Source organism: Melospiza georgiana, chromosome 6, assembly GCF_028018845.1.
Source record: "Melospiza georgiana isolate bMelGeo1 chromosome 6, bMelGeo1.pri, whole genome shotgun sequence".
Classification (NCBI taxonomy): Eukaryota; Metazoa; Chordata; class Aves; order Passeriformes; family Passerellidae; genus Melospiza; species Melospiza georgiana.
The window spans coordinates 41275315-41302990 of NC_080435.1; the positions used below are offsets into that span (position 1 = coordinate 41275315).

The 27676-nt window shown below is 45.6% G+C and overlaps 1 protein-coding gene across 2 annotated transcripts; it reads right to left on the minus strand.

Moving 5' to 3' along the window:
* On the minus strand, positions 1–26896 carry NEK9 (NIMA related kinase 9). 2 transcript variants are annotated; one of them, XM_058026278.1, is made up of 23 exons: positions 26651–26896; positions 26210–26239; positions 25252–25429; positions 22345–22400; positions 21413–21483; positions 17592–17697; positions 14518–14649; positions 13446–13556; positions 12819–12883; positions 11794–11844; positions 10948–11140; positions 9602–9746; positions 8431–8631; positions 8001–8047; positions 7011–7166; positions 6484–6592; positions 5796–5957; positions 5249–5419; positions 4977–5036; positions 4206–4396; positions 3816–3980; positions 2928–3140; positions 1–2536 (listed from the first exon to the last, which is right to left on the minus strand). In XM_058026278.1, exons 1-23 carry the CDS (start codon positions 26837–26839, stop codon positions 2414–2416), a joined length of 2925 nt encoding a protein of 974 aa, XP_057882261.1. In that variant the 5' UTR covers positions 26840–26896; the 3' UTR covers positions 1–2413. The 2 variants fall into 2 exon arrangements, with proteins under 2 accessions (XP_057882261.1, XP_057882262.1); XM_058026279.1 differs by lacking the exon at positions 26210–26239.
* Positions 26897–27676: the final 780 nt, after the last annotated feature.

Genomic DNA, 27676 nt, shown 5'->3' on the forward strand with positions numbered 1-27676 from the left:
TATGAGTTTAAACATTTATTTAAACAGAAATTCCAAACCACTCCACCCTTTAACCTTTCAAAGAAAGACAACGACAAACTAGTTTTCAGCCAGAGTGTCAGAGCAGGCATAAGTTGTGTTCCACTACAACAACTCAGTAGCAATACTAGCAGGAGACCAACACATATGGAGCTAGCACTGCAAGAAGGGGAGAAGTAAAAAGGGTTTAAAACTGCTCAAAGGCACTTCTGCCTGCCTGCCTTTCCGTTTTCAGCCCAAGACAAAGGTGCTACCTTTAAACTGTTTTTTTTTTTGTTGCATAGCTGGCTGGTGTGAAATCTGTGGTCTGTAACAGGCACAACCTGGATAGCGTGAATCCTCTAAGGCACATATGAGATTGTGGAGCACAGGGCATCCTCTGTCAGGAGCCCTAATCCTCCACTAGATCCAAGGGGAATCCAGTCTGTGCACCTAGCTTCCCAACTGCAGAGCATTGAGAAATGAGGATAGCAGTGCACTGCAGGAGAGCGACTCTCATCAGCTTGGTGCTTGCTTTTTGGACATGGCTCAGGCTCAACGTTTCAGTCCTCAAAGGCACTGTTGCACTTAACCAACGACCCTCAAGCCGGGACCCTGACCTGAGAACTGGCTCCAACGCACGGGGGGGAAAGGAGAGCAGAGCCACAAGGGCAAACAAGCCTGGCTGTACCAGGGCACCTGGTTCTCACTGCCTCCCAGGAGGGCTCTCCTCCTGCCCTGCTTCTGGCAGCAGTGGACAGGCACTCTGGAACGACTCTTGCCCTGGACACTGCATTGGGAAGACAGCACTTGATTGAGCTCCCAGATACTAGCAATAGGCACCAAAGAAGTATTTAAGGAGCATTATGTTACGAGCAAATGGTTTGGCATCCACTTCTAGAGACAAATGGAGAATGCTGGATTCCCCGGAATAGTCTCTCAAAAGAAGCCTGTCAGAGGTGATGTGATATTCACCTCCAGTAGACCTAAGGCAATTCTAGTAACATGCCATCGATGGGGATCATTTAAACCTGATGAAATCATAACCCCACTCTCACAGCAAAGGTGAGAGGAACTTAGGACTCCTTGGCGGCACCAAGTAAGGCAGGGGAGGCTAGCTGCTCCCAGGGATCCTACCAATCCCATTAGCTTTACTTCAAAGTCAGTTTGCTAATAAATTTAAGGGGAATAAAATTAACCTCATTCTCTAACCTCATTTATTCATTTTCTCTAGAAAATGAATAAATCTTGAGCATCAGACCATGCCTCTTCCCATCTCCAATTTTCTTGGGAAAACGTCTCACTTCTTGAAAGAAGGTGAATTCTGGACTAAGATTTGATCATTCGTGGTCTTTGGGGAAGGCTGCATCCTGAGATCACAGCAGTAGTGACGTATTCTGGGTAGGAAATGGCATTCCAGCTTCATCAGAACACTGAGTGGAAAAACACGGATTTTTCTCACACCCACACAGAGTGTAGGCACAGGGACTGAGCAGAAGAGAAGCCAAGCAGGGAGCAGCTACAGGCTTATGCCAAGAAACCAGAAACTCTGGCACTCAAACCAAGTTGAACAGCTGGAGCAAGAAATGGGTAACTTAGTCTGAGGCCCAGATGCTTGGCATCTGGTTGGGAGACATGTGGTCTGAAACCAGGAACTACAGATCCAATCTCAGACAGTCCCCACTACTGCTACGGGAAACACCCGATTCACTCATCTTGGTGCATTGCCTGGAAGTTGGAAAGCCCTCAGCACCCAGAATAAAGCCTTCAAACTCTGTCTATACAGACCAGTGGACTCAGCCATATGGCCAGAAGCTATGCCTCGAGGCCAGGGACATGCTGTCTACCATGATCTCTCTAAGAGGAACATCTCCACTGCCTCCAGAATGACACATTCGCTGGTCCCTCTGCACCTGAGCAGAGGGAAGCAGCCTCACTGCCGGGGCCTTACCACGTGTTAAGGAGAGGATCCTAGTCCTTCACCCCTCTGAAGTGAAGGTGGCAAGTCTTAGGGCTCAGCCAGGTTCAGTACAGAACATGTTTCCTCCTCTCATCTAGAGATGCAGTGATGAATACTGGGGTCCCAAAGGCAGCTCCCAGGAAACAGTGAAACAATGAAAGGGCCACAAGCTGCTACTGGAGCCATTGCCATAATGGGGCCGTTCTGCCTCACATGCAGAACTGACAGGTAAGGTACAAAGAGGAGCTGCTGCTGCTTCAATCACTGAGCTGGCCTAGAGCTCAAGGGCCCTCCCCCTGTCAAACTCACTCCCAGTTCATATCAAACGTACATGGGTGCTGCTCTGGAGCCTCCGGCCTCGCTCCTTGTCTGCGAGTGACCTGACGCCAGAAAAGCCGCTCTCTGCATTCGGTTAGTGTGCTGTGAAGTTACATGGATCCCAGTGGGCTCAGGAGACTAGAGGTTGGAGCGGCACGAGTCCGTTCCCAGGAGACACCAGGAATCTGAATCCACATCAGGTTTTGGATCCACTTCCATCTCCTCTTTGGTTGTCTGTGTTCCTTTGGAATGAACCTTCACCTGCCAAAACACACAGCAGTTACCCAAACAGCACCAGGACAAGTTGCACAAAAGCTAGAAGCTGCACAAGGCCCAGTTTGTGTTCTCCACAGCCATTAGTTACTCTTTGCAACATATGACTGACCATCACTTATCATCAAGAGAAATAAAGGGAAATCCCAAGTCCTCAAAGGGTGGGCTGTCCTCAGAGGAAACTCTTCATTCTTGTTTTGCTACTACCAGAGCCTGCATCAGCAGCTTATAAAAGAAACAGGCATCTTTCTTAGTCCCACCAAATTCTGTTCTGATGGAGATGGCTGTTAAGAGTTGTTCTCTTCTGCACAGCCTCCACAATCTGGAGGAGCATGGTGAGCCCTGAGCACGGATGTGCACCCGGATGACGGGTTCTCACCTGCTGCATTTCCTCCATCCTCCTGCAGAACCGCTGGAGTTGGGCACTCAGACGAAGGGTTTCCTGCTGCAGCTTCTTCTGATCATCCAGACACTGTAAAACCAGGCCTCGCAGGTGTGTCACCTCCACTTGCAGAGCACTGCACATGCAGCCTGCACTGGGAGATGCATCCTTCCCTTCACCACATGGTAAGGCTGGACTCAGGCAAGTAGGCTGCAGAGACATGGAAGGAAGGCAGGCCAGGTTTGAGTGCAAGGCCAGGAGCTGTATATGCCACAAGAAAAAAAACCACGCCCAGAGTGTTATCCCAGCTTGTTCCCTGACTTGCCAAATTTCTAGTAGGCAGGGTCAACAAGATACTTCTCCTTCTGTCCTCTGTACAAAGCCACTAGCTTCCTTCTTTTCCTGGGAAGCCTGTTCCTATCCTCCTAGCACCAAAATCCATACAGTTTACCCCCAATTCCCTAAGTGTAGGATCCATGCCTCCCTTGGGACAGAAAACTCCTGAAGTTAGGTAGTCTCACAGGTTGCAATTTCTCATTGATTTTCTGTATCAATTCATCTTCCTATCTCTGCTTTCTAAATTTCTGTTTTCTGCTAGGCTTCTGAGACCTCAGCTTCTCTTTTTTCCAATTGCATTATACACATTTTCCCACAGAACTGATCTCATTACTTTAAATCTGACCAAGAATCAGCTTTGTACTCCCAAAAAATCCTTGAGATTTTTTCTCTTTGCAGCATCATCTCTGATTATCACCAGCCCTCTCGTCCTCATCCAGATGAATTAGGCCTATCCAACAGTCTCTTCTCAGCTCTCCCCATAATTCAAATATTGCCATTTATGGTCCCCAAGAGCTTTTAGCCAAGCATTCACTTTGATAACATTACCCAGGGCTCTGTTTTGGGCTTGTTTAATCCAACGGGTTCCTCAGAGGCCACTTTGAGTCCTTGAAGTTTCTGGTAAGGAAGAGTCTCCTTCTCAGGCTCTGAAGATGCCATGCTCAGAGGAAAGGGGCTGTCAGGCATGGGGATGAATTCAGCATTCTCCAGCTCCTGGATACACAAAAGAAGCTCTCTCAGGCCTGCCAACTTCCTGCAGGTCATTTCATCTCAATCAATGCACCAACACCCTCTTGTGGTTAAACAGGCAGCGAGGCTTTAAGGGCTCTGTGCAACACAGCTCTAAGAACCTATCAAAGTATCCCTCAAAGGTGGAAGGGGCCACCCAGCCCTCCCAGCCTAGATGCCCTTTAAGGCATTTCTGAGAAGCCACGTTACCTTCCGCAGCCAGCCAGGGCAGGAGCTGCTGTCAGCACTGTTGCCTCCTGTAGCTTCTGCAGTGCTGATCCAGCCCCCCAGCTCACGATCTGCTTCCATGGTTCCCCGAAAGCCCCCACTGGGATTGGGGGTTTCTGCTTCCTGTTCACGATCCTCTTCCTCTCCTCCCCCAGTTGTGCAGCTCTGAGGCACTAGCAAACAAAAGGGAAAACTTTTGTTTGTGCACCAGAGAGGTTTGTGCACCTCTGCTATTCCTGTTGCAAACCCCACCAGATGGAGCAGAGAAGATGCATAAATGTGTACTGTATGCCCATGGTGAGAGCACATGCTAACATTATTCCCCTTGGCAGTTTAGCTCCTAACGTTCCCTGCAGGCCTCTCCACAAGGGCTTGTGTGCAGCAGTCTTTTGCAGTTTCTTGGCCCCAGCCCTCCCACAGGTCCAAGAAACTGGACTTCACCTCTCCAGCAACTATAGCCCCTTCTCACATCAGTCCCCTTCAGTGAATTCCTCTCAGCTTTTCCTTGTCAAATTGAAGTTCCTCAACAACAAAGGCCTCTCTGCACCCATGTTGTTTCTCCTGTTTCAGGTGTTGCTTCCTTGGGTTTGGGCCATCCCTTCCTGTGCATGGCACCAACTAGATTTCTTCCTTTTGAGCTCTTCTGTCAGGCCTTTCAAACACAGAGAAACCGTGCTGCAGGACCAAACTTCCTCCACTCAAACTAACCACTGAGTGGACTTAAACCAGAGCTCCTCAGGGCATGTTACTTACCAGTACCAATGGACAGACCACTGCTGTTGGATCGTATTGTTTTGGAGTTCAACACCTTTTCTGCAAGGAGAGAAGCATGCTTTCAGTCAGAGTGCCACACAGAAAGCAGGATAACTCCTACAAAGCCAGTGGTGCAGGCCTATGGCTCAGAGCAGCTTGCCACATTTCCCCCAGAAATTTGGCCTGTTCTCAGGCAAGATTTATACTCTCCTGGCAAAAGAATATATCATCATAAACAAGATCCCAAAACTACATCCTAAATTTACACTTACCAACAATGATGATGGTGTGCCAGCCACGGCATGACAGGTCTGGAACATGATGCAATGATCCAAATATTGGCCGAGGCCACGAGGTACAAATATCTGAGCCATGAGTTCTCTCAGTCGAGGTCATTGCCAGCCGCCCGTTCCCGCCATTACCCCAAGCAAAGATATGGTTGTCTGAGGAGAGAGAAATTCAGGGGCTCAGGTCCCTCCCTCCTTCTCAGCCTGCAGTTGCTGTAAGGATCAGTCTTTCTGCTGTAGCTGCTATCCCAAAGTACCTAATCCACCAGCTCAGTTTTGACAGTGGGAGAACAAACCAGTAACAAACCTAACAGGGAGCCACCAAGTCAGTACTCTGCAGCCTTAGGGACAGCAAACACTTGGAGGTGCACAGGGGTGATTAACAGGGCAAGACAGCCCCAGGCCAGGAGGATTTCTTTATTTTAGGGCTGTGCTGCAGGGCTGGTAAATGAAACGATCAGTGAGAGCCAGTTAACCCCTCTGCAGATTAAGTTTAAAGTAACCCACCACAACTTGGCAAAGAGCCACTCACCATCAGTAGCAGCTATGGTGAATTCATCTCCACAGGAAACCCTGATCACCTGCTTGCCCCCCAAGGGGCCTCCCAGCAGGTTTATTCCCAGGTGCTTCTTATAGTCCCCGACACCAAGCTGTCCACACTTGTTGGAGCCAAAGGTCAGCAGGCGGCCTCGCTCTGCCAGGAGGAAGGAGGAGACAGTCACAGTGAGGGCCCAGCTCTGCAAGCAGCCACGAGACAGAGCACAGGCAGCAACAGGAATGGCTCTGCTGAGTGGCCAGCCAGGCTGGAAGGGGACAGTGCCAACTAAAAGGAATGGGTTTAGCCTGAAAACAAACACCTCCCCAGTTCCTTTTCCCACTGCTTCCCTTTTCTGATGCTGGGGGTTGGGACTCCTCACAGTTCTCTGACTGATGTGGCTTGGGCAAAGCCTAAGTTGATCACAAATAATTCCTCTGCTAGCCCAGAGCATATTTCCCAAAATTTTTTTTCTCCCCTTTAAAAAACAGGAAGGCTGACATTGCTGCTTCAGCTGGCCAGGAAACAAGACTGCTGAGAAACAGGAATCCTGAGTTCCTGGAGCAGGCATGAACCTTGCTACCAAGAGCAAAATCCCCAGTGTCAAGGGCCAGGCTGAAAGGGCAAAGTTGATGTAATGTAATTCAGCAACCAGAATTCAGTTCTTACTGCACAAGGCTCTCACCATCAATAGAAGCTGTGTGTGTCTTCCCTGGAGAAATGGTACGGATCTTGTAGAAGGACAGCTGCTTGGCCAAAGTAAGGGAAGTGGCGTATGGCACCTCACAGTATGTCTGACAAAAGATGTGGGTAAGCACAGAGTGAAAAAAATCACACATTCATCAGCTAAGACCTATTCATGCCTGACCACAATATTAAACCTAAAGTTTAGGTTTAATGGACCTAAAGTCTAGGTTTTAGGACCTAAAGACAGTCCTAAAACAAGTATGATATAAACCTGCCAGAATCTGTATCACTGGATAAGTCACCAGAGCAGCTCACTCTGTTTCACCGCCTCAGATCTGACATAAGCCCACAGGGCAGACAGAAAACTGAGGAACAAATTGCCCCTTCCCACAATCCCAGTATCCATTGTCTTGACTGGAATTAAAGCATTGGCATGAAGCTAATGAGTACTTTGTCAGAGAACTTCCATTTCCCCATATACTACTGATTGCTGGAAGCTAGAGCCAAGCATCCAACCACACTCACATCATGATTGATTATCCCTGCTGTGCACTGATTCAGGCCCAGCTTGTTGAACTCGTTGAGTCCACATGCCAAGACTTTGCCCGTCTGGGTAAGCAGGAAAGTTCCATCACAGCCACAGTGAACGGACACAATGTTTAAGGTCTTCGGAACATCCACCTAGGTGGAAGAAATACATCCTAAGAAAATAAAAATCCCAACACCTATTACATGGAAGCTGGCACATGGAAAACATATGAGGGTAGAGCAGTGGCACAGCTAGTCTGGACATTATCAACAGCCAACACAGTTACTTTGAATGAAGCTGTAAGAATACCATAAAGTCTGTAGCATATGGAAACTCTGGTCACAATGCAGATATTCAAGGCAGACATCAGTGACCAGCACAGGAACATGAAATATGATGCACAGGCAACCTGGCCAGATGGGCTCTACAAACAGCAAACACAGTTAGGCGAGCAGGACTGGGTTTGTGTCTGTACCATGTGGGTGTGATACTATGTGATCACAGATATTTGGCGTCCAGGCACATCCTTATTTGTTTCTAATGCACAGAGGGCTGGAATACTGCAGTTACCTCAGCATTGTATTTCAAGAGGGTTTTACTTTCAACTAATCTTTAACTCATTATATTAGATTCAAAGACTTGCAGTAGTTGCACCGCTGTAAGTTTTCTCTACAGACCCAAGGTAAGCCATTTGGTATGTCTCACTATGATTTCTACAACATCTGGCATTTCCAGTTCCATCATGGAAATCAGAGCAATGAAGCTCTAAGCTATGATGCTGTCTGGTTTGCGAGTGGTATGATGATCTGACATGATCACTAGGAGAGAAATGAAGCAAAATGAAGGGAAGCAGCAAAGTTAAAACCCTTGAAAATTCTATAATGTCTCAGAAAAAAACACCTGAGCCTCAGAGAGAGAGTATTTCCAAACAGCAACTCATTTGGATTTATGCCCTTGCAGATTTTAAGAAGTAGTCACAGCCCTACCTTCTGAGGGGTGTAGTGATCTTCTTCTGAATCCAAGCCCAAGCGTCCTGCATCAATGAAAATACTGCAGTTAAAATGGCCTCCCCAAGTGCCCATATCTAAGAACTGGTGTTGCCTCTCCACAGTCCCAAAATGATCTCCCTACAGAACTAGAATCTCCCTGCTCCCCTACATCCATCATCGCCCACCAACCCCACTCACAGAACCATTGGGAAGCCAAGTGGCACCTTAGAGCTTTCCAAAGTTCTAAGGCTTCAGTCTCCAGTTCCCCATTTTTACAAGGAAAGAAAGTCCCAGAGAAACAATGGTTTTTGCCCCCAGGGTATATACCAGGCAGCCCTCACCCAGGCCCTGCACTGCACACCTGCAGCAGGCCCCTTTCCAGCAGGCACGTCCCAGTGCCTTTAGGGATCAGGGAGACTCTACCTACCGTACTCTCCACAGCCCCACGTGTAGACTTCTCTGTTCCTGGTCAGCACTGCCACATGGTTATCTCCACATGAGACCTGCTCCACAGCATTGGTAAGAAAGAAATCCAGCTGCAGGGGCTCAAGCACTTCAGAGCCATAAGCCTTGTCAACGCCAATGCATCCATAATAGTCTGAGCCAAAGGCATACACCTGGCCCTCGTCTGAAGGACAGAAGGGAAGCTTGGTCAGCACATGGGGCTCCTGTTGGGCTGCATATTAACTTCTTAGGACATGGTCAGAACAACTTCTTTCCTGCAATATTCTTCCTTAGTGCAGAAGAATGTCATCAGGAGACTATGGAGTCCTTTCTTGTTCATGTTAAGATGGATCTTACATGACAACCTGTAGCTACCTCAGTGCCAAAAAACTTTTGTCTGAACCTGCCAATTTCTTTAACAGTAACCCACAAATTGATTCTGTGGCCATCTAAGTAACTCCTCCCGCAAAATGACCACCTGAGCTTATCTCTGTCAAATTTCTGCCTTTTCAGCACTGGAAAAATAAGCTTTTTGAGAATAATTTCCATGGGTAAAGCAGAGTCAGATTCTTCTATAATAGACAATACCACACCTAACACATCCTTTTAAAGTATGATCAGGGTTAGAACTAGAGACAGCAAGCAGATGTCAAGCATTCTGAATTAAACAGTAAATCCTCAATACACATTCTTTTTCATCACTGGGTGATTCCTTCCCCACACAGTCCAAAGAGAGTTCCAAATATACCCACATTCTTGATTTCAGGCTTCACTATCTTTAGTGTGAGCATGAATGGAGGCAACACAACCACAGGTAAAAGCAGAAACTCTGTACACACATAGATTTGTGGTCAACACCCAGCTTTATCACCAAAAAGTAGCACATCCTTAGCAAAATCCCATCCTTCTTGGGAGTCAAAATAATGTTGACCCATCTCAAATGTTGAGATACAATCTATCCCAAATGCAATAATGTTGGTACTGTCCTCCAAATTGAGGGATGAGTAGCATATGGGGCTCTCTCCTTTGTGCATGAAGCTGCTTTGCTAATCTCATGGTGAAGGCAAACACCTCCAACAGCTCAGCAAAGTGACAGGATTTGTCAATGCCTACATATCCTTAAGAGTCTGAGCTAAAGGAGATCCAGCTCTCACCCGTGATGCACACTGTGAAATCATCTCCACAGGACACCTGGCGAATGGCTTTGCCCTGAAGCTTCTCCACGTGCTTTGGCTGCCGGTAGGAAGCTCGGTCTCCATGTCCCAGCTGCCCGTGCAGCTTGGTGCCCCCCTGCATATTCTGCAAGACAGAAACCCCTGGTGAGGTTACATTCCCAGAATCCCACAGATGCTGTCAATAGCTAACAGTAAACAACAGAAGCAAACAACAGAAGACAGCAAGGAGCAAGAGAAAATGTTCTGTCTGCTCTTGGGAAGAGACTGACATCTCTGAACATACAGCAGGCAACAATCTCAGTGGCAGCACAGACTTTAGTGCAGTGATGCACTAACAAGGAGGGATCCAGTCTCAGGTCAGCACCTGGTGAGAAGTCCCTGCTCCGTCCTCATCTGCCAGGCTACAGAATCTAGTCCCTGCTGCAGGACTGAAATTCATCCTTCAGCTTTTTGAACTACTTTTCTAAATCCTAATGGCTGCAAAGAAACGCACAACCTGAAACAAATGTCATTGACATGGCCCATCATAGTAACTGTACAGGAAAATTATACAAAATAAGTACTGTTGAAACAAAAACTACTAAAAGCCAGCTGAAAGTTTTTTGTGGTTGTTCTTGCAGGAACATGCAGCAAATTACTCCAAGCTGGACTCCTCCTATTTGGATCTCTTTCCTTTCCTACTGACTTCTAACCTGTTTTAACAGATTCTGTATCATCAATATAAAAACCCATGGAAGCCAGGAAATGACCTCCATGTCAGAGACCATCTCAACATGAGAAGACTGAATTCAATTGTTTAAAATGCATTATATGCCAACATTTTTATTCACTTTAAACTATTCCAGAATTTCCACTCATCATAAAAGGCAGAGCTGTTTAGCATGAGATCCCTCTGCTTTCAGATGGAAGTTGCCTTGCAGATGACAACTGCATTACAAAAAGGTCACTCATCCCACCCATTCTGATCTTGAAAAACCTCCTCGAAAATACAAAAACTGAGAATCCCTAAGTCTCCACTGCACGTCTAAGTAGTCAGGAATGGAATGAACACCTCAGGAAGAGATGTTTGACCCAGTGTTTGGGCCTGCAAGACCACAATCTACAAACCTCAAGTGCACAGCAAGTCTCCAAGACACTTCCTGTCACAAAAGAAAATGTCTCCCAGAAAAACCCTTGCCTTGGGAGACTTGTGTCAGCCCCAGCTCAGATGGCCTCAGTGTCCACTGCAGTTGGAATTCTCCCTTTCCAAGCTCATGAACAGTCAGCAGTAGATGTGAACCCCCCTTTCCCACCCTGACCCGCCTCCTGCAGCTTGTCTCACTTACCACCCAGGTGTAGAGCTCCTTCTCCACCGTCACCACAGCAAAGTGAGTGTTACCAGCACACACCTGGCGGGCACTGCAGCCACTTTTGATGGCATCCAGCTTCTGGGGAGTGGACTTGCCACCACCCCAAACATACACCTCACTGGTGCGGGAAGTCACCACGGCAATGGGAGCCTCGTTCACGGTACTTGACCTGCACAAGACCCCCCCCAACAAAACACATATGCTTTCATGAGTTTGCATTCCCTGTCATCATCCATCTTCCTGCTGTTGTCTAAGCACTTTGCTCTTCACAACCATTCATGGTTTTTATTTTCAAAAATAAAATTCAAAATAAAAACCAAATTCTTTTTGATAAATAACAGACAACCAGCTATACATGTCACAGAAGCTAACTGCTTCACAGAGCAGCCCTGCTTACAGGATTGCTGGGAACTATGCTGAAGCTATGCTATATCAGGTTTTATAGAAGATATTTATTTATATTAATGTAATATTCATCATTTAGGCAATCATGTTCCTCCTGATGAAAGGATTCTGTGTGAAAGGAGAGATTTACATTACAACTCAGATATGTAGGCTGCAAAGATGACATCCTCAGTAGGACAGATTAGAGCTGGATGGGACCTGCTGAGGTACAGCTCCAGCCATACAAATAAGTAGGATATAAAAGGCAGAGTAAAACACAGGACAATAAGCATACAACTGCTGTGTCAAACTTCTAGCATTCAGGGATCTTCTAAACCACACTGTTCCATTAAGGATGTCACAGGCTAACACTCTCAGTTCCTCTCTGGGGAGCTGTTCTCTCCATACTTCCTTTCAAACACATGTCTAAATAATTACCTTGGTCGCTTATTTGGCCCATTAAGCAGCGTGACTTTCTCTTCCATCTCCCTGCCAAGGGAGAAAAAGGATTTTAGGAAACAGCAACATAGTCTATGCAATTTACTGACAAGCAGCACACACAGACTGTTTTCCTTTCCAATAAAATGCTGCTGCCTCTTGGAGGAAGCATGGCGGCTGTTTACCAGCTCGCAGCAATACACAGTAAGTAGGGCAGAAGTAATGTAGCACACAGCTAACAAACTTCTAGAGAGCTGAGGACAACAAACTATGTCTGCATGAAAATGCAGCCAACCAATACCCATATTGCACAAGAATAACCTTAAAAGGCTAAATACTATCAGGATTTGGCCTTTTACCAATGCCTATAGTGAGACAAAACTCAAGCTCTGCTGATCACCAAGCAAAAGAGTATTGCTGTAAAGGACTAAGTCTGCTGTTCCCAAATAAACCAATGTGGAATAAAAACAGCCCAGAATTACTGTCTTGTTCATGACAAGATAGTGTGTGCAAGCTGATGGTCTAAACTAAGCTAACAGGGGCCACTTTCAATGCAAGTCTCTCTCAAAGAGGGAGACAACAAAAGGAAAAAGTGGGAGTCTCTATATTGAAAGTATATCATTCTCTATACTGAATGATCATTCTCTATACTGAATGATCCATATATTTTGAATATATATATTCAAAATGGCTTTTTCCAATGACTGCAAGAGGATCTCTGCGACCCTTCGTTCACAGAAATTTGAAGAGTAAAAAGAAGCACTCCTCAAAGAGTCTCAGAATGGAATACCTCAAGGTTCTCAATACAAAAGCTTCTAAGGATGCAGAGACCTTTCCCATGCACCAACAGAACATCAGATCAGAAGACAAGACTGCAAAAAATGAAGTATTTAAATATCTGCCCCACATCAGTCTAAATTCACTTCAGAAGGTTGCTATGAAAGCATAAACACCACCAGTCTGCACAACCCCTCCTGTGTTCCCTGTCAGCCATCCAGGTTTTCAGGAAGACCATCTGAGGTTACCTCCTGCGTTTGCTGAGGAGGGGATGTTCGAGCAATTCATCTGCAGTGGGTCTCTTTTCTGGGTCCTGAAAGAAGGAAGCAACAAGTAATTCTCTGGGAAATATTCATCATCTACAACAAAATCTTGGGCCAGAAGACTCATTCAAGCCTGCCTGGACTTCCTTCCTTCACTCCCTTCAGAAGGGAAAGGAATCAATTCAAACATTTAGAGTGAATAGGGATAAATACTACAGATGTGCAGGAGGGACTTGCATGCTCCAAAGGTATTAATACTATGTTTGCTCTCAATAAATTAATTCCCTACAGAATGCCAGAGCCCTAAGAGACTGTACTGAGATGATGCTCCTACATTCACAGCACTGCATTAAAAAATAATTGCTTCTGCCAGCCCATTAAATACTTGTGATCACAGTAAACCCAGCACACCTCCAGATCCTGCAGGACTGAGACAAAGCTTTCAGAGGACTGGAGAAAGCCCAACCTTAGTGATGCCTCAGGCCTCACAAAAATTACCCTGCATCAAGAGCTCACATACTGAAACAGGCATGTCATTCCCTTTCACCCATGAATTCCATGGCTGAGACAGCTGGGAATGGGTATCTGAAAGTTATAAAGTATTTCACCAACCTGATCAAGGCAGGAGTTCACCATCTGGATCAGCTCCCAGGAGTAGACAGTGGAATCCACCTCCATGGCACGATTTCCCTGTACAATCTTCACACAAAGGTTCAAGGGATTCTAGGCAGAAACCAGAAACCAGTCCTAATGGAACCAAACTGGACAATGTGTCCAATGGGGAGAGATGCTATAGGCCACCACTACTTTCTACCTCCATCTCTGATCAGGACAAATCCCTCTTCTTCCCTGCCTAGCAAGTTCTCCAGAAATCTAATAACAATTCCTGCAGAAATGGTACCTCTGATAGGTAGGACTTGGCAACATCCAGCTTTTCACCAAATTCCCTAACAGTGCAGGGAGATCAGGCTTCTCTGTGCATGAAATCTCCTCTGTGGTACACTGCCCTTAAACACAGCACAGCAGCAAAGCCTGGACTTGAGAGCCATCACTGGAGAAAGTCAGGAAAGGGTGGTATTTTCACATCTTTTCTTTCAGGGTTACAAAATCTTGCCTACAACAACTAGCAGCTTCTCCCATCATATGGCACAAACTAGCAAATCACATGTGTCAGCCAGCAACGCTCCTTTCACCCTCCCCTAAGCCAACTTGACCAGACTTCTCTTGCAGCCAAGTTTTGAGAAAGAGTAACAGGATCTAATCTCATGAAATGTGAAGGCCAGAACCTTTTGCTACAGAATGCTACACAGAAAATTCACAGCTAGTAATGCCAAAAGAGCAAGAAGACTACACAGTCACAAACCTCCTCCTTGTAGTGAAAAGGACACTTCCTTCACAACCATGATACAAATTAGCACAGTTATTATTCTGCATCTAACAAACATGAGCTGCAGACAAGGGTGGGTTTGGCAGAAGCCAGGGAGGCTGCTGCATGAAGGGTAAGGGGAATCATGCAGATATTTTCTCTGGCTATAGCTGTCACTCTCAGGCCACTGTTTTTTTAATTAGTAGATTTAAACAAAAACAAAAGAAAAAAAATGACTGAAGAAAACTATGAGCTGAGTGTGAATCTTAGGACAATAAAAAATAAGGTTATTCAGTCCATATTGGTTTGAAGACTTACAGTAGCATCAAAGGTCCTCTTCAGAGTAAGCAGCTCAAAGATGACACAGCCCACAGCCCAAATATCTGATTTGAAGTTGTATTTCACACCCTGGCAGAGTTCTGGGGACATGTAATATGGAGTTCCCACCAGCTAGGAAAAAAAAAACATTTAAAAATCAGGAATGATCCAGCAGCTTTCAATTCAGGAACTCTGTATCCATTCTGTTCACACAGGACAGAGCCACACACAGCACTGGTGATACACCTCCCTAATGTCCTGGAGGAATGGGAACAACAAGCACACTTTTTCTCCTGTCAACCACAAACCTGTCTGGCCCTGAGCTTCCTAAGAGATCCTAGACACCTCTCTTCTCATGTACCTGATGTGGTACAGACTTCTCACTAAAGTAATAGTCACAAAAACACAGCAAGGACTTTCCCCTCTCTTAAATATATATCATTTAGGGGTAATCAGGGCTTATGTACTGACCAGGCATATGGAAACCATCACACGAGGCTGAAGATAAAGGATCTAGCAAAGCTTCCAAATACAGATGCCAGACCTTGGCTGTGGAGCCATGCTGATCACAGGATAGTGCCAGGACAAAGGCTGCTCTGTCTCGAACAAAAAGAAGGCTTCCTTTTGGGTCAGTATGCAGAAAGCTGGCTTGAGTCCCACCCAAAAGGCCTTCACTTCAGAAGTGGACTTTCCTGAACAATTCTTTTGTGTAGAATAAACACCCCCACCACACAAAAATTCAAACCCCTGCATATAAACACAAAGGTCTCCAAGGTACTGCAGAAGCAGTGGCTTAGCTCAAAGTCACAACAAGGAGACACAGAACAAACGTGATAAAAGATGTAAGAATGAAGCTTCCAGATGAATGGAGCTCACTCCTTAGAAAGAAACTAGACAGCAAAACAAAGTAAGAGAGAATTTAGAAAAAGGAGAAATATTTATAGACGACCTCTTTTCAACTCTCTCAGCAAAGCTCCAAGGAGCTTTACAAAGCCTGCCCTTCATGAGGCTCTGCAAGTACACTGGATACCTAATGGGCACATTGAGAGTGTGCCATCTCCCTCCCATTTCCTGTCACAGAGCCTGACCACTGCAGAGCTACATGAGTCCCTGCCATGGGAGGGTTCAGGAGCCCTGAGATTCTGAGTATCACATAGAGAACTAGGACACTGCACATAAACCTTTTCTAAACAAAGGATAATGTAAGCTTTCTGTAAGACAGATGTATTTTCTGCATCTTTGGTAAATGGTAGAAAATGATAAATTAAGAAATCAGCGTTTAGTAAGAAAGATGTGAACATTCTACAAAATCACAACTTGACTGCTACAATTACAAATACTGATAATAACATGTTTAATAACTCATTTCCCAGAAAATTACTTCCAGTCTGCCACTGGTCATTAGGTTACAAATTGAGCAAGTAGACCAGGGGATAGCCAGCATGTAAAAGTCAAAATATGGTTGAAGGTGTGTAGTTCAAAATGTTTCATATGTGAAAAAGGAAAAAACAATGTTTGCAAGGTCTAGTAGGTATAGATGAATACAGAAAACACAGGCAAAAACAAACCTGGAAATTCACAGCACAGACTGAACTGCCTCTGAAAGTCAGAAGGCCATGAAAAGTGTGACAAAACAGAAGTGGCTCTACTGCAGCCCAGCCTAGTGAAGGCTTTATGCAGAAGCCTTGAGTTCCCATTTACAGTGGAACTGCACAATAGTGCTCATGTTCTGGAAGGAGACTGGCAAGTATTTAACTACACATCCTAACAGAACACCAACGCCTGGCCTTGAATTGAATGATACAGGCTGGTAAGAGGAAGTGTGAGCTGGCTTGTGTCCCAAACTATAATAAAGGCTTTAGCAGACAGGAACTTCAGACAATGTCTCCCTTTCCAAGCCTAACACTCACCACAGAAATTAATGGAGCTGAGAAATCCAAGCTGAACCTTGTAAGTGCCTGCAATACAGCTTACCCTGCGTCATAACTGGCTGCAAAAATGCTTTCTGGCAGGGTCTGGAACAAGGCCAAGTTTGACAACCTTCTGGCAGAATTAATCTCTCCTATAAAGCTTTGTCCCCTTTCAGGAACATTACCAATAAGCCATACATCTGGTTACCATAAGAAACACAAGTGCCTTTCTTGCTTCTTCACAATCCAGTTCAGAGCCTGAATATTAAAGAGATTTGAGACATGCCTGTGGCACAGTGCCAATGTCAGGCACACACATCCAAGCGATCTCAGATCCACCTGAGGCAAAATTTACCTGTTAGCACAGCAGCATGACAAAATTACTGTAATTTGTTAAGCTGGCCTTAACTAGCCCAGAGGAGAGTGTTGCTGTGATGTGACCATAGTGCTGTCTCTGTCCTTCAGCTAGCACTGCCTTCCTGTTACACAGACTCACCTTTAGAAGTATCATGCCTAGGGGAAAGAAGAGCAGTGCTCTCTAGCATGGCTACACCAGCTCTGGTACAATTCTATTCCCATAGTGGCACCTATCTTTAGTCTGCTGCTGCTTTCCAGAGAGACAGACCTCCAAAAGGTAACCTGGGAGCAAGGATAACTGGAGGCTGCAACGCATCAGCAAATATGGCAAAGTTAGTGAGACAAAGTTAGGAAGTAAAGTTCTAGCGAGGTGGGTGCCAGTCTCCAAGTAATAAGTGACAGGACAAGAAGAAATGGCCCCAAGTTGCACCAGAGGAGGTTTACACAAAATTCTAGGAAAAATTTCTTCACTGAAAGGGTCAAGCATTGGAACAAGATGCCCAAAAAAGTAGTTGAGTCACCATCTCTGGAAGTGTTAAAAAAAAACCTGTGGATGCAGCACTTGGGGACATGGTTTAGTGATGAACACAGCAGTGCTGGGTTAACAGTTGGACTAAATGATCTAAGAGGTCTTTTCCAGCCTTAATTCTATGATACCATAACACTGAGGGAAACTGAGGGGTGAGGGAAAGGAAAGTAAAAGAAAACAAGCAGCAAGAATGTACAGCATCCCTGGTCTTCTGCAAGGCATGCAAAGATGAAAGAAAAACACAACTCAGTTTGCACACAAAGATGGCAGATACTCACAGTCTCAGCCATAGAGTACTCAGAGTTCAGCTTCTTTGCCAACCCATAGTCTCCCAATTTAATCAGGTTTGCCTTGGTTAGAAAGATATTTAATGTCTTTATGTCTCTGAAACGAGAAAAAGAAATTCAAACACTTGAATACGCTTACAGATTTCACAGTTTTTCACAGATTACTGTATTTTCCCCCTAAAATGAGCTACTTGCTACTCTGCCAGCACTCTGTCACACATATGTACACAGAGTTCTCCAAAAGCAATTTTGCCCCAAGTATCAGGGCAGTAACTGTAGTTGTCCATGTTTTATCACATTCCCACACAAACACAACACAGCTGCAGAAGCTCAGGCTCAGACACCTATGTAAAGGCCACAGATCAAAGATAGTTCTTTCTCCCCTCTCAGTTACTAAGAATGAAGGTCATTGAGCAGGTCTTATTTTTCTAGTTTTATAAATAGACCCAAGCCAGGAGATGCTGAGCTCACTAAAAACATAAGTATGAATATGTATGTATGCAAATATAAACACACACACAGAGGGTGCGAAACAGATGCCACTCTATAACTTCAGCATAATGTCTTTACTCCTCAAGAAGAACTCTTTATAACATGACACAGATTCCAGCCCATGAGTTGGCTGGGCTGACTGAGAAGGCAAAGTCTACATTTGAAGGGGGAAGGAGACCAGAGCAGGCTGGTTAGACAGGAGCCTGTGGGCTGCATGCCAGTGTTGGGGGTGAAATCCATAGCCCAGGTGAAGTGCATCTGCACCAACACACACAGCATCGGTAACAAACAGGAGGTCCTGGAAGCCACCATGCAGCAAGGAAGCTGTGACACAGCTGCCACCATGGAAATGTGCTGTGTGCACCACTGGAGGGCTGCAGAGCAGCTCTTCATAAGGGACAGCAGAGCAAGGACAGGCAGTGGGGTGGCTTTGAACGCTGGGGAGCGTTTCAACTGCACAGAGCCCAGGGTCAGGGACAATATGGCTTGGTGCCTGTGGGTGAGAATCAGGCGGAAGGATCACCCAGCCAGGATGAAGGGCTGATGTTTCATGATCACCAGTTTTGGTGGGAGATTTTACCCTGCTGCATGTCTGCTGGAAACTCAGCACAGTAGAGACGAGGCAGTCTAGGAGGTTCCTGGAGGACAGATGTGGAGATAACTTCCTGACACATCTGGTCAGAAAGCCTACTGGGGCAGTGCCTGCTGTTTCTGAACAGAGAAGGGCCGGTGGGAGATGTGGTGGCCAGAGGCCATCTTTGGTAGTGATCACAAAATTAGTTTTCAATTCTTGGTGAAGTAAGGAAGGAGATCAACAAAACCTCTACACCTTGGAGTTCTGGAGGGCAGACTTTGGTCTTTTTGGGACACTGGTTCAGACAGACCCTTGGGAAACTGCTCTTAAAAACAAAGGGGTCTAGGAAGGCTGGACACAGTTTAGGAAGGAAATTTTAGAGATGCAGGAGCAGGCTGTTGGAGAAGCTGGCTTGTGTAAGTGCACTCTTTGCTGGGTTAAAAACTCTGGGTGGCCTGGGCACAGAGCATGGTGGTGATGGGTGCCACATCCAGGTGTCAGTCAATAACCAGTGGGGTTCCCCAGGGCACAGTGTTGGGCCAGTCCTGCTTAATACCTTTATCAATATTTTGGACAAGATGATTAAGTGCACCCTCAGTCAGTTTGCAGACAACACCAAGCTGGGCAGGAGTGCAGATGGGTTGGATGGTAGGGTAGGCTCTAGAGTGGGATCTAGACAGGCTAGATCCATGGGCTGAGGCCAATTGTAGAGGTTCAGTAAGGTGAAACGTCAGGTCCTGCACTTGGGCCACAACAACCTCTGCAGTGCTACAGGCTGGGGGCAGAACGGCTGGAAAGCTGCCAAGCAGAAAAGGACCTGGGGATGCTCGCTGACAGCAGCTGAACACGAGCCAGTGTGTGCCCAGGTCACCAAGAAGGCCAGTGGCACCCTGACTAGTATCAGAAGAAGTGTGTCTTCTTGTTTAAAACAAATAGGATTGTTCCCCTATACTCGGCACTGGCAAGGCCACACTTCAAGTCCAGTTTTGGGCCCCTCACTGCATGAAAGACATTGAGGGGCTGGAGCATGTCCTGAGAAGGGCAACACAGCTGATGAAGGCTCTGGAGCACAAGTCTGATGAGAAGCAACTGAGGGAGCTGGGGGTCTTCAGCCTGGAGAAAAGGAGGCTCAGGGGAGAACTTTCCACTCTCTACCACTGCCTGAAAGGAAGTTGCAGCAAGATGGGGGTCAGTCTCTTTTCCGAGGTAACTGGTGACTGTTGTCACAAGAGGAAATTGCCTCAGGACACGCTGGGAGAGGTTCAGGTTGGCTATCAGAAGAATTTCTTCACTGAAAGGGTTGTTAAGCATTGAATGGGCTGTCCAGGGAAGTGGTAGAACCATCTCTGGAAGCATTCAAGAAACAACTAGATATGGCACTTAGTGCTATGGCTTAGTTGACATGGCGATGTTCAGTTTGACTCTTGAGATCTTGGAGGTCTTTTTCAGCCTTAATGATACCATGATTCCACGTATTATGCCCAAGAGATCAAAAGGCTGATGGCCAAAACTGATAGAAAACATTCTCTCAGACAGAGTAATCTGTGTATAGTTTCACAAATCAACACAAGAGGCTGGAAATAGAGAGGAAGCCCTGGCAGCATGATATGCTTTTCATGGCCAACACTTCTTAACACCCACTTTTCCTAATGCACCATCAACAACTTCCCAGTGTAGGTCAGGAAAACATCAAGTAAAGCAGCACTTTGCATTCATCCATTGGGGCATCACAAAGCCCTGGGTCACTCTGACAATGTCTGGAGCAGAAAGAAATCACTGCAAACATTTAAACAATTGTTCAATTCGTTATTATGGAAGGATTTGGGGCCACACATGTTCAGAGGTGGTAAGCAGGAAATCACTGCAAAGCAGGACAGACATAGCATTTGCCTCAGGCCAAAAACTTAGGCACTATTTGCTGAGTGTAGGCTACCAACCCCTCATTAGCAAGGCTTGCCAATTACTAAAGATTCAGAATGGCAGCAGCCAGAATGCTATCCTACAGAAAACATCCTCACACAGCTATCCCCATAAGTTAGTGCAGCACATGATCCAACTGTGCTGAAAGTGGCTGTCTACATGTGCAGTACCCCCCAGAACATCATGGCCTCCTTGAAACACACATAAGATGTGAAATTTACTGCTCCCAAACAGAAAAGGGCAACAGAAAAACATAATTAACTACACATTAAAATCTCAGAATAACTGTCAAAATCACCACTACAAGCTAACAGACTGTACTAGCTCCTTAAGTAACAGGCCACAGAAATAAGATTCAGACAAATGCAGGACAAATCTTCACATGGGTTATATTAGAGCAATGGACAAATGCAGAGTCTTCATCACCATTAGGCTCCAGGAATTACAGAATGATGTACACATTGGCTTGCAGCTATTAACTCTGGAACAGCTCAGAAGTACCTTTGGCCTGTGGTAAATGCTCTTCCTACCCACTTTAACAAACATCATTCATGTGCTATCGCAATAAAGGGCAAATTTACTTCCTTCCTCTGTGGATAAACTCTTTGTTCACACAGCTGCAGTTCCAATTTCAAATATGAGATTTCCTGCACATTTATCACAAGACAGTTTCTAGCCCAATAAAAAGGGATTCTTGACATCTAGGAGATGCTATTACACTGTGGAGAGAAGCTTGGTGCTTGCTTCAAACAAAAGAGCAAAGAAGTTCTTCACTGACCCCCATGAAGTGCACTGGTTACCTCAGCTTTCTGCATGCCACACTGACCTGTGAAGAATTCCAGCTCGATGAATGCAGCTCACAGCTGATGCAATTTGAAAGAGATACCAGACCACCATCTGCACAGGAAGGAATATAAGCATAATGTGAGGCTTGAAAAAAATTCAAAAACACAAAACCCTACACATCCCTGTCACACTGAGGCACAGCAAGATGGCCTGGCCATACATTTAGATGCCCTTTCAGAAGTATGAAAATTTTAGAATTTTCTAGTTTGGAAATCTCTAAAACAGATATTTCCATAGGTAGATTGTTCTACTTCCATTCATAGTGTCTGTCCTGACAAGCATTAGAGATCCAATAAGTGACAAGACTTCAGAATGACAACTAATGACCACTTGGGAAACACCTACAGTTGTGCTCTCCAAAATATGAATTGGGACCACTAAATACTCTCCATGAGCCAGAAAGCCTTAGAAGTTATTAAATAAGACAAGTAAGTGTAATCTAAAACTAATCAGCTCAGCATGCAGTGAAAGCAGATGGCAAAAAGTAAGTTTTAAATAAAATAAAGACAGAAAATGAGAAGACAGATTCAACGAAATTACTTGAAAAAAAAACACATACAAAATTATTAAGAAGGGACAGAAACAGAGGGCCCACTAGGAAGAAACACAGAAAAGTTTAAAAGTTAAATATTTGCCAAGATGATAAGGTGAAGAAAGCCAGCTCTCTTTCATTATCCTCCCTTGGAACTATATACTGCTTATAGACAGTTTAAAAGGAAAATAAGTTTCAGACGGTCCACAAATGCTTGCAATATTGAACAAGGAGGATACCAGCCCCCAGATAAACACAGAAATTCCCCACCATCACAATGAAAAAAATTGAAAAAATACACAAATAATCCTACAGATTATTTGTGTATTTGCCAGAACATTAGGCCAGCCCCACTGCTCCCTCAAACCATTCCAAATTACCTCTTCTTCAAATAACTTGTCTTTCTGTCGCAGAATCTTATCGTAGAGGTTCCCTCCTGTAATTATAAGTGAGTGAGAAAGACAGAGATGTTCATCTTAGTTAATGGCAGCAGTTACTCTGCTCAAGTGCTGCTGGGAATACTCAACCCCCCTAAGAGATCTGATCAATCACTACAGCTCTCTCACAGCATTCTTCACTTAAACTCATCAGGCACTCACAAAATTAAGTTCTTCTTCCATCTAAGAACTTCAGTGGTGTGTTTAAGCCTAAGCAGAGACAATTCTCTAACACCACCCTTTAATACTCTCTGAAAAGCAAACCAGTAAGCTCAGCCAGCAGTCCTTACTTTTTTATTTATCTTTTTAAGTGTTTCTTGGGGTATGTAAACATGTATCAGGTGTACACCAAATCACATGAGATTGTCCTGCTCAGCATTGTATATACAAATAACACATTAAAAAAGAGAAAGAAAACAATTTTTAAGTCAGAGTAGTCCCTGAAAGCACAATTTACTGTCTTTCCCTACCTACTCCCTCTGGATTGGCCTCTTCTTTATCTGCCTTGCCAAATACACTGGTGCAGAATTCACAAAGCACTGACAACAGCTATACCACTAACAGAAGCCTGAAATCAGCAGAAATCTTTGGTGCACCCCATGACTTCAAGAGAGCAGACTGAAAATTAAGGAGAGGTAAAAGAAATTATGCTGAGGGCTGCAGGTATTTAAACTCCCTGTCAGATCAGCACCCAAACAGTAAATCCCAAAACTCTGATCACCTCCTGTTGTTATTCCAAATCCCAATTATCATATATTATATATATTTCTTCTCATTCAGCCTTGCTGTAACTTCTCAGCATTTCTTTTTTCTTCCTTATGTTCACATTTACAAATTAGCTACAAACTACTTTCACACTCACAATTTAACCAAAGTATTCACTTCTGCCTCTTCTTATGAATGTCTTTTCTAACCACTCAAACTTTGCAGGTTTTTAGTAAATTGTGTTTTTCATCTCTCTTTTTTTCTCCCATTTTTTTGGCAGCTTTTTGGAACAAAAGAGCAGCACGATAGGTACTACATTGCCAAAATCCTACCCAAGGAGACAAGTTAGCTCTTGACTCATACAACCAATACCTCTATGCACACATACAAAAACCAAATTAATTTTGTATTTGTTTCATCTACTCACATCTAACCTTCCAACACAGGTTATTCTCTTTCCAATTACTGTATTTTATAGGATATTTCTTTCCAAATGTATTTCATTTGTATTCACTGATGTTATCCCATGGTAAATCCAAGTCTTACGGTACCACAATGTACACATGGAACTAAAGGCAAATAAATCAATAACTCGCCTTCCTCCTCTCTAAAATAGGGGCAACATTTACTGAAATTTGAAATTCTTTTCTAGATCTTCAGAAGAGACAAGCCAATTAAACAGTAAAACCTTTGGATTCTGAGAAGAAGAAGTCTGAAAGTGACTAGTCCAGATTTACTTTAAAAGTTACTCACAAATTACCTTGGGCTTGTACACGGTAAAAAAAAAAGCCAAAGAAACAAATATTTATGCTTTGGCACAACCACTACGTGGAAGTCCAAACAATATTTCCTCTTTCTCATGTCCCTTGTTCTCTGCCATTCAGACACACTCAGGCAACACCAGCTATACACTCATCTCTTGGTTATTATCCCAAAGCCAACAGAGGCATTTACAAATGTGCACAGGCATCAAGACTACACAGCTTTTCTCTATGTCCTCCAACAAATTTATCATGGCCTCAAGCATGCAGTCTTTCCACGGCAAGTAAGCGACTGACACAGAGAGAGAATGCCTAAAATAAAAGGTGCCTCAAAGAGCTAACACTCCCCTATGCTTGCACTGGACTCCATCCTCCATAAGAACAAAAAGCAGAGAAGAAAAACCAGCTTTGGCCAAGCTGCCAACCATGGTATCTGACACCCTTCTAAAGGACGTTGCACAACTCTGTTGTGCTCTCCAACCTGTTCCAGTGAAAGCAATCTGTTGTATAAGGTGATCACAACACGACTATACCCTTTTCCAGCAAAAAATGTTTTACCACTGAGCCAAGGCTTAATGCAAGCCCTATACAAACACCAGATACCCTGCCTGGGGAGCCGTCCCACTCACCCAAACAGAAGCCACACTGCAGTTCTAGGCATGCATCCTGTTCCAGCAGTGTAAACTGTCTATGGGCTGCTCTTCCTGCCATCTAAGAGCAGCTGCTGGTCACAGCCTCATTGCAAATCCTGCTCTCGCTCCATCCGAGCTAGGACTGCCTTCCCTACCAACTCCAAACACCATCATCTGAACTACTCTTGGACAGAATTTCAAAACTTTCTCCACCACCAGAAGGACCAGGTTTGTTGTTTGGGGTTTTTCAATAGTAAATGTAAAAGCCAAAAGCAGAAATCAGGGAAAAAAAACCTGACTGCAGCGTTCCACAACATTTTTAAGCTGTGATTTATAAATGCCAAATTATAAACCTATTTAAGTGACAGCACTGAAAAAACAGCCCCGCTCTGCACTGCTAGAGATGGCCAGAGAGTCTCCCAGTCTTTTCCCATTGTCCTCCTAAAAGAACACAGCAAGATGCATTGGAAGTGTTTATCACCAATAATCCACTCCTTTCAGCGCACCAGCCATTCAGAAAACTCAAGAAATCATCAACTGCATAGACTGCCTCCACTAACTACTGGGCTTCTTTTTTAGCACCTGAGACACAAATCAGAAGGGTTCTCAGTCTCTTCTTCAGGAGCTATGCAGCAGCATTCACCACCACTCCTTTGCTCTCCAGACCCCAGAAACACTTGCTGCGGGTTCTGCAGGAGGGTGACCCACACACATGGCAGCTGCCTGTTCACAGATGGGAGTAGGGACCTCACCATTGCAGTACTCCAGCTCAATCAGGAGCGTGGTGTTATCCATGAAGTGATTGTAGTATGCGATGATGTTCTCATGCTGCAGCAGGGCCAGGATGACGATTTCGTTCAGAGCATCACGACGCTCCTTTTCTGACAGCCGGGTCAGGTCCACCTCCTTCCACACTACAAGCGAGTCATCCTGAGACACAAAAACATCTTTCAATCAAAAACACACTCTTATGAAGAGAACAGTATGTGCCTTTGTAGGAGGGAATTAAAATACCAGGAAAAGTAAAAGACTTTCCTGTCTCTTAGATATTTCAGAAAAATATTCCTCACAACTTAAGTTTTGAGGTTTGCAGTTTGTCATTAGAAACAGTCATGGCCTGAAGCCATCTTGCTAGCTGGCCAACACTCACTCTGGGGGAAAAAAAACCAAAACCAAAACACCAAACCAAGGGAAAGACACGGGGTTTGTTTTATTTCAATAAAGACTAAACTTACTCCTGTTCAGTAAAGGGAGAACATTGTATTTTTAGTGCTGTAACTGTAGGATGTTGTACAAGAGCATAAGCTGTTACAAATATTCAAAGGAAAAAGCCTAAAGAAAAAAAAAAAAAACAGAAAAAAACCCAAACCAAAAAAAACTCTCCAAAACAAGCCAATAAGGAAACCAGAATGAATTTAGATTTAGTTTGCCCTTGTTAGGCCCACACATGTTGTCAGGCATGCTAGAGTGATCTCTTAAGTGAACAGTGTTCACTTATACTTGTGCAAGCCAGGGCACCTCAAGGTGGCCAGAAAAAAACTGAAGAACTTTCCTTTGGAACTAAATCAAAGCATTTTTCCTTGACAGCCACTAAAACCACAACTACAATTGAACTGTATGGTATTAAACGAGTTGGGAGCAACGGGAGGACTGGCTTCTCATCCAGTCTCCCCTGATTACACTGAAATGCTAAGCATGTGAGAGAGTTACCTGTATGAGATGACCCCATGTCCTCTGTAACTGGAACAAAACACAGAAAAATGAGTAGTCTACTAGCGTGGGAAGAACCTCCACATCTCCCTGCCAAACGTCAGGGGACCCAGGGGACTGGCAGTACCCAAACGCTACAAAGCCCAGACCCTGCACCCCCGGACACAGGGCTGAAGCTGTCACTTGGTATCAGGGCTGTTCCCAGAGCGGGGCCGGGGGATGTCACCCTGGGGGCTGTCAGTGTCATCCTGGGGGCTGTCAGTCACCCCAGGGGCCGAGCCCAGCTGCGGCTCGTCGGGCACCGGCGCCTTGGAGCACCGGCCCTGCCGACCGCCCCTCCGGCCCCGGCAGCGGCCCCCGCCCCTCTGGGAGCGGCGCCGGGGCCCTGGGCGGGGGCGGCGGCACGGAGCCCTTCTGCCGCCGCCGGGGCCGCCCACCTACCTCGGTGCGGCGGTACAGGGTGGCCTCGCCGAAGGCGCCGCGGCCCAGGGTGCGGATGGGGATGTAGTGCAGCTCCTCCTGCTCGCCGGGCACGCCGCCGCCGCCGCGGGAGCCGCCCCTGCCCGAGGACTCGTTGCCGAAGTCGGAGCTGATGGAGTCGCAGTGCCGCTCGTACTCGCCCAGCGACATGGCGACGGCGGCCCCGCTCGGCCCGGCGCTCCCTCAGCGCGGCCCCGCGGGCTCCATGTCGGCTCCCGACGGCGACCCGGAACCGCTTCCCGCCGCTGCCGCCGCCGCGACCTCCGCGCTCCCGCCCCGCCGGGCCCGGCCCCCGCCCCGCCCGCCGCCGGGCCCGGGGCGCGCCGAGCCGCCGCTGCGCGCCGCTTCACTGCCCGAGGAGAAAACCTCCAGCGTTAGCTTCCTAGGAAGCTTTTGGAAATAAAAAACTGTCTGAAGTAACTGATTTATATAAAAAAGTAATTACTCTTCTTATTGTACCGATGTTATTGTTTCTTTTTGCTTAGCCGTGCTACACATAATATGCATTATTGAAAAATAATTGACACAAGGGAGAACACACACATAAATAAACACCACGACTGTACCCCAAGCACAAAGATCTGCCGGAGTAGTGAGAGCACTTGCAGTGGATACACATTTCACACTGTTAATAAAGCATAGCCCTCTCCCTCTCAGTGCCACTCACAGTTCATGGATTCTTTCTCTACCGAACAAATAAACTAAAAGCTTCATAAACTTTAGAGCTGAAGCTGCAATGACTTCTCTGTCATGAAGAAGTATTTGCAATCCTACTCTTAGCCTTGACTCATTTTCTTCACAAATGATGCACACCATCATCATTTCAATGTTTTATTTTCAAGGTTCTGCAGTCACAACTACGGGTGAGAAAGCGGAGTTGAATGATGGAGAACGTTCACTCCAAGACAGGTGATCCAGTGCTTACAAGAGACCTCAGGAGCTGAAGCACAAAGCCCTAAACCCAAGCACAACAGAGCCCAGTCAGCT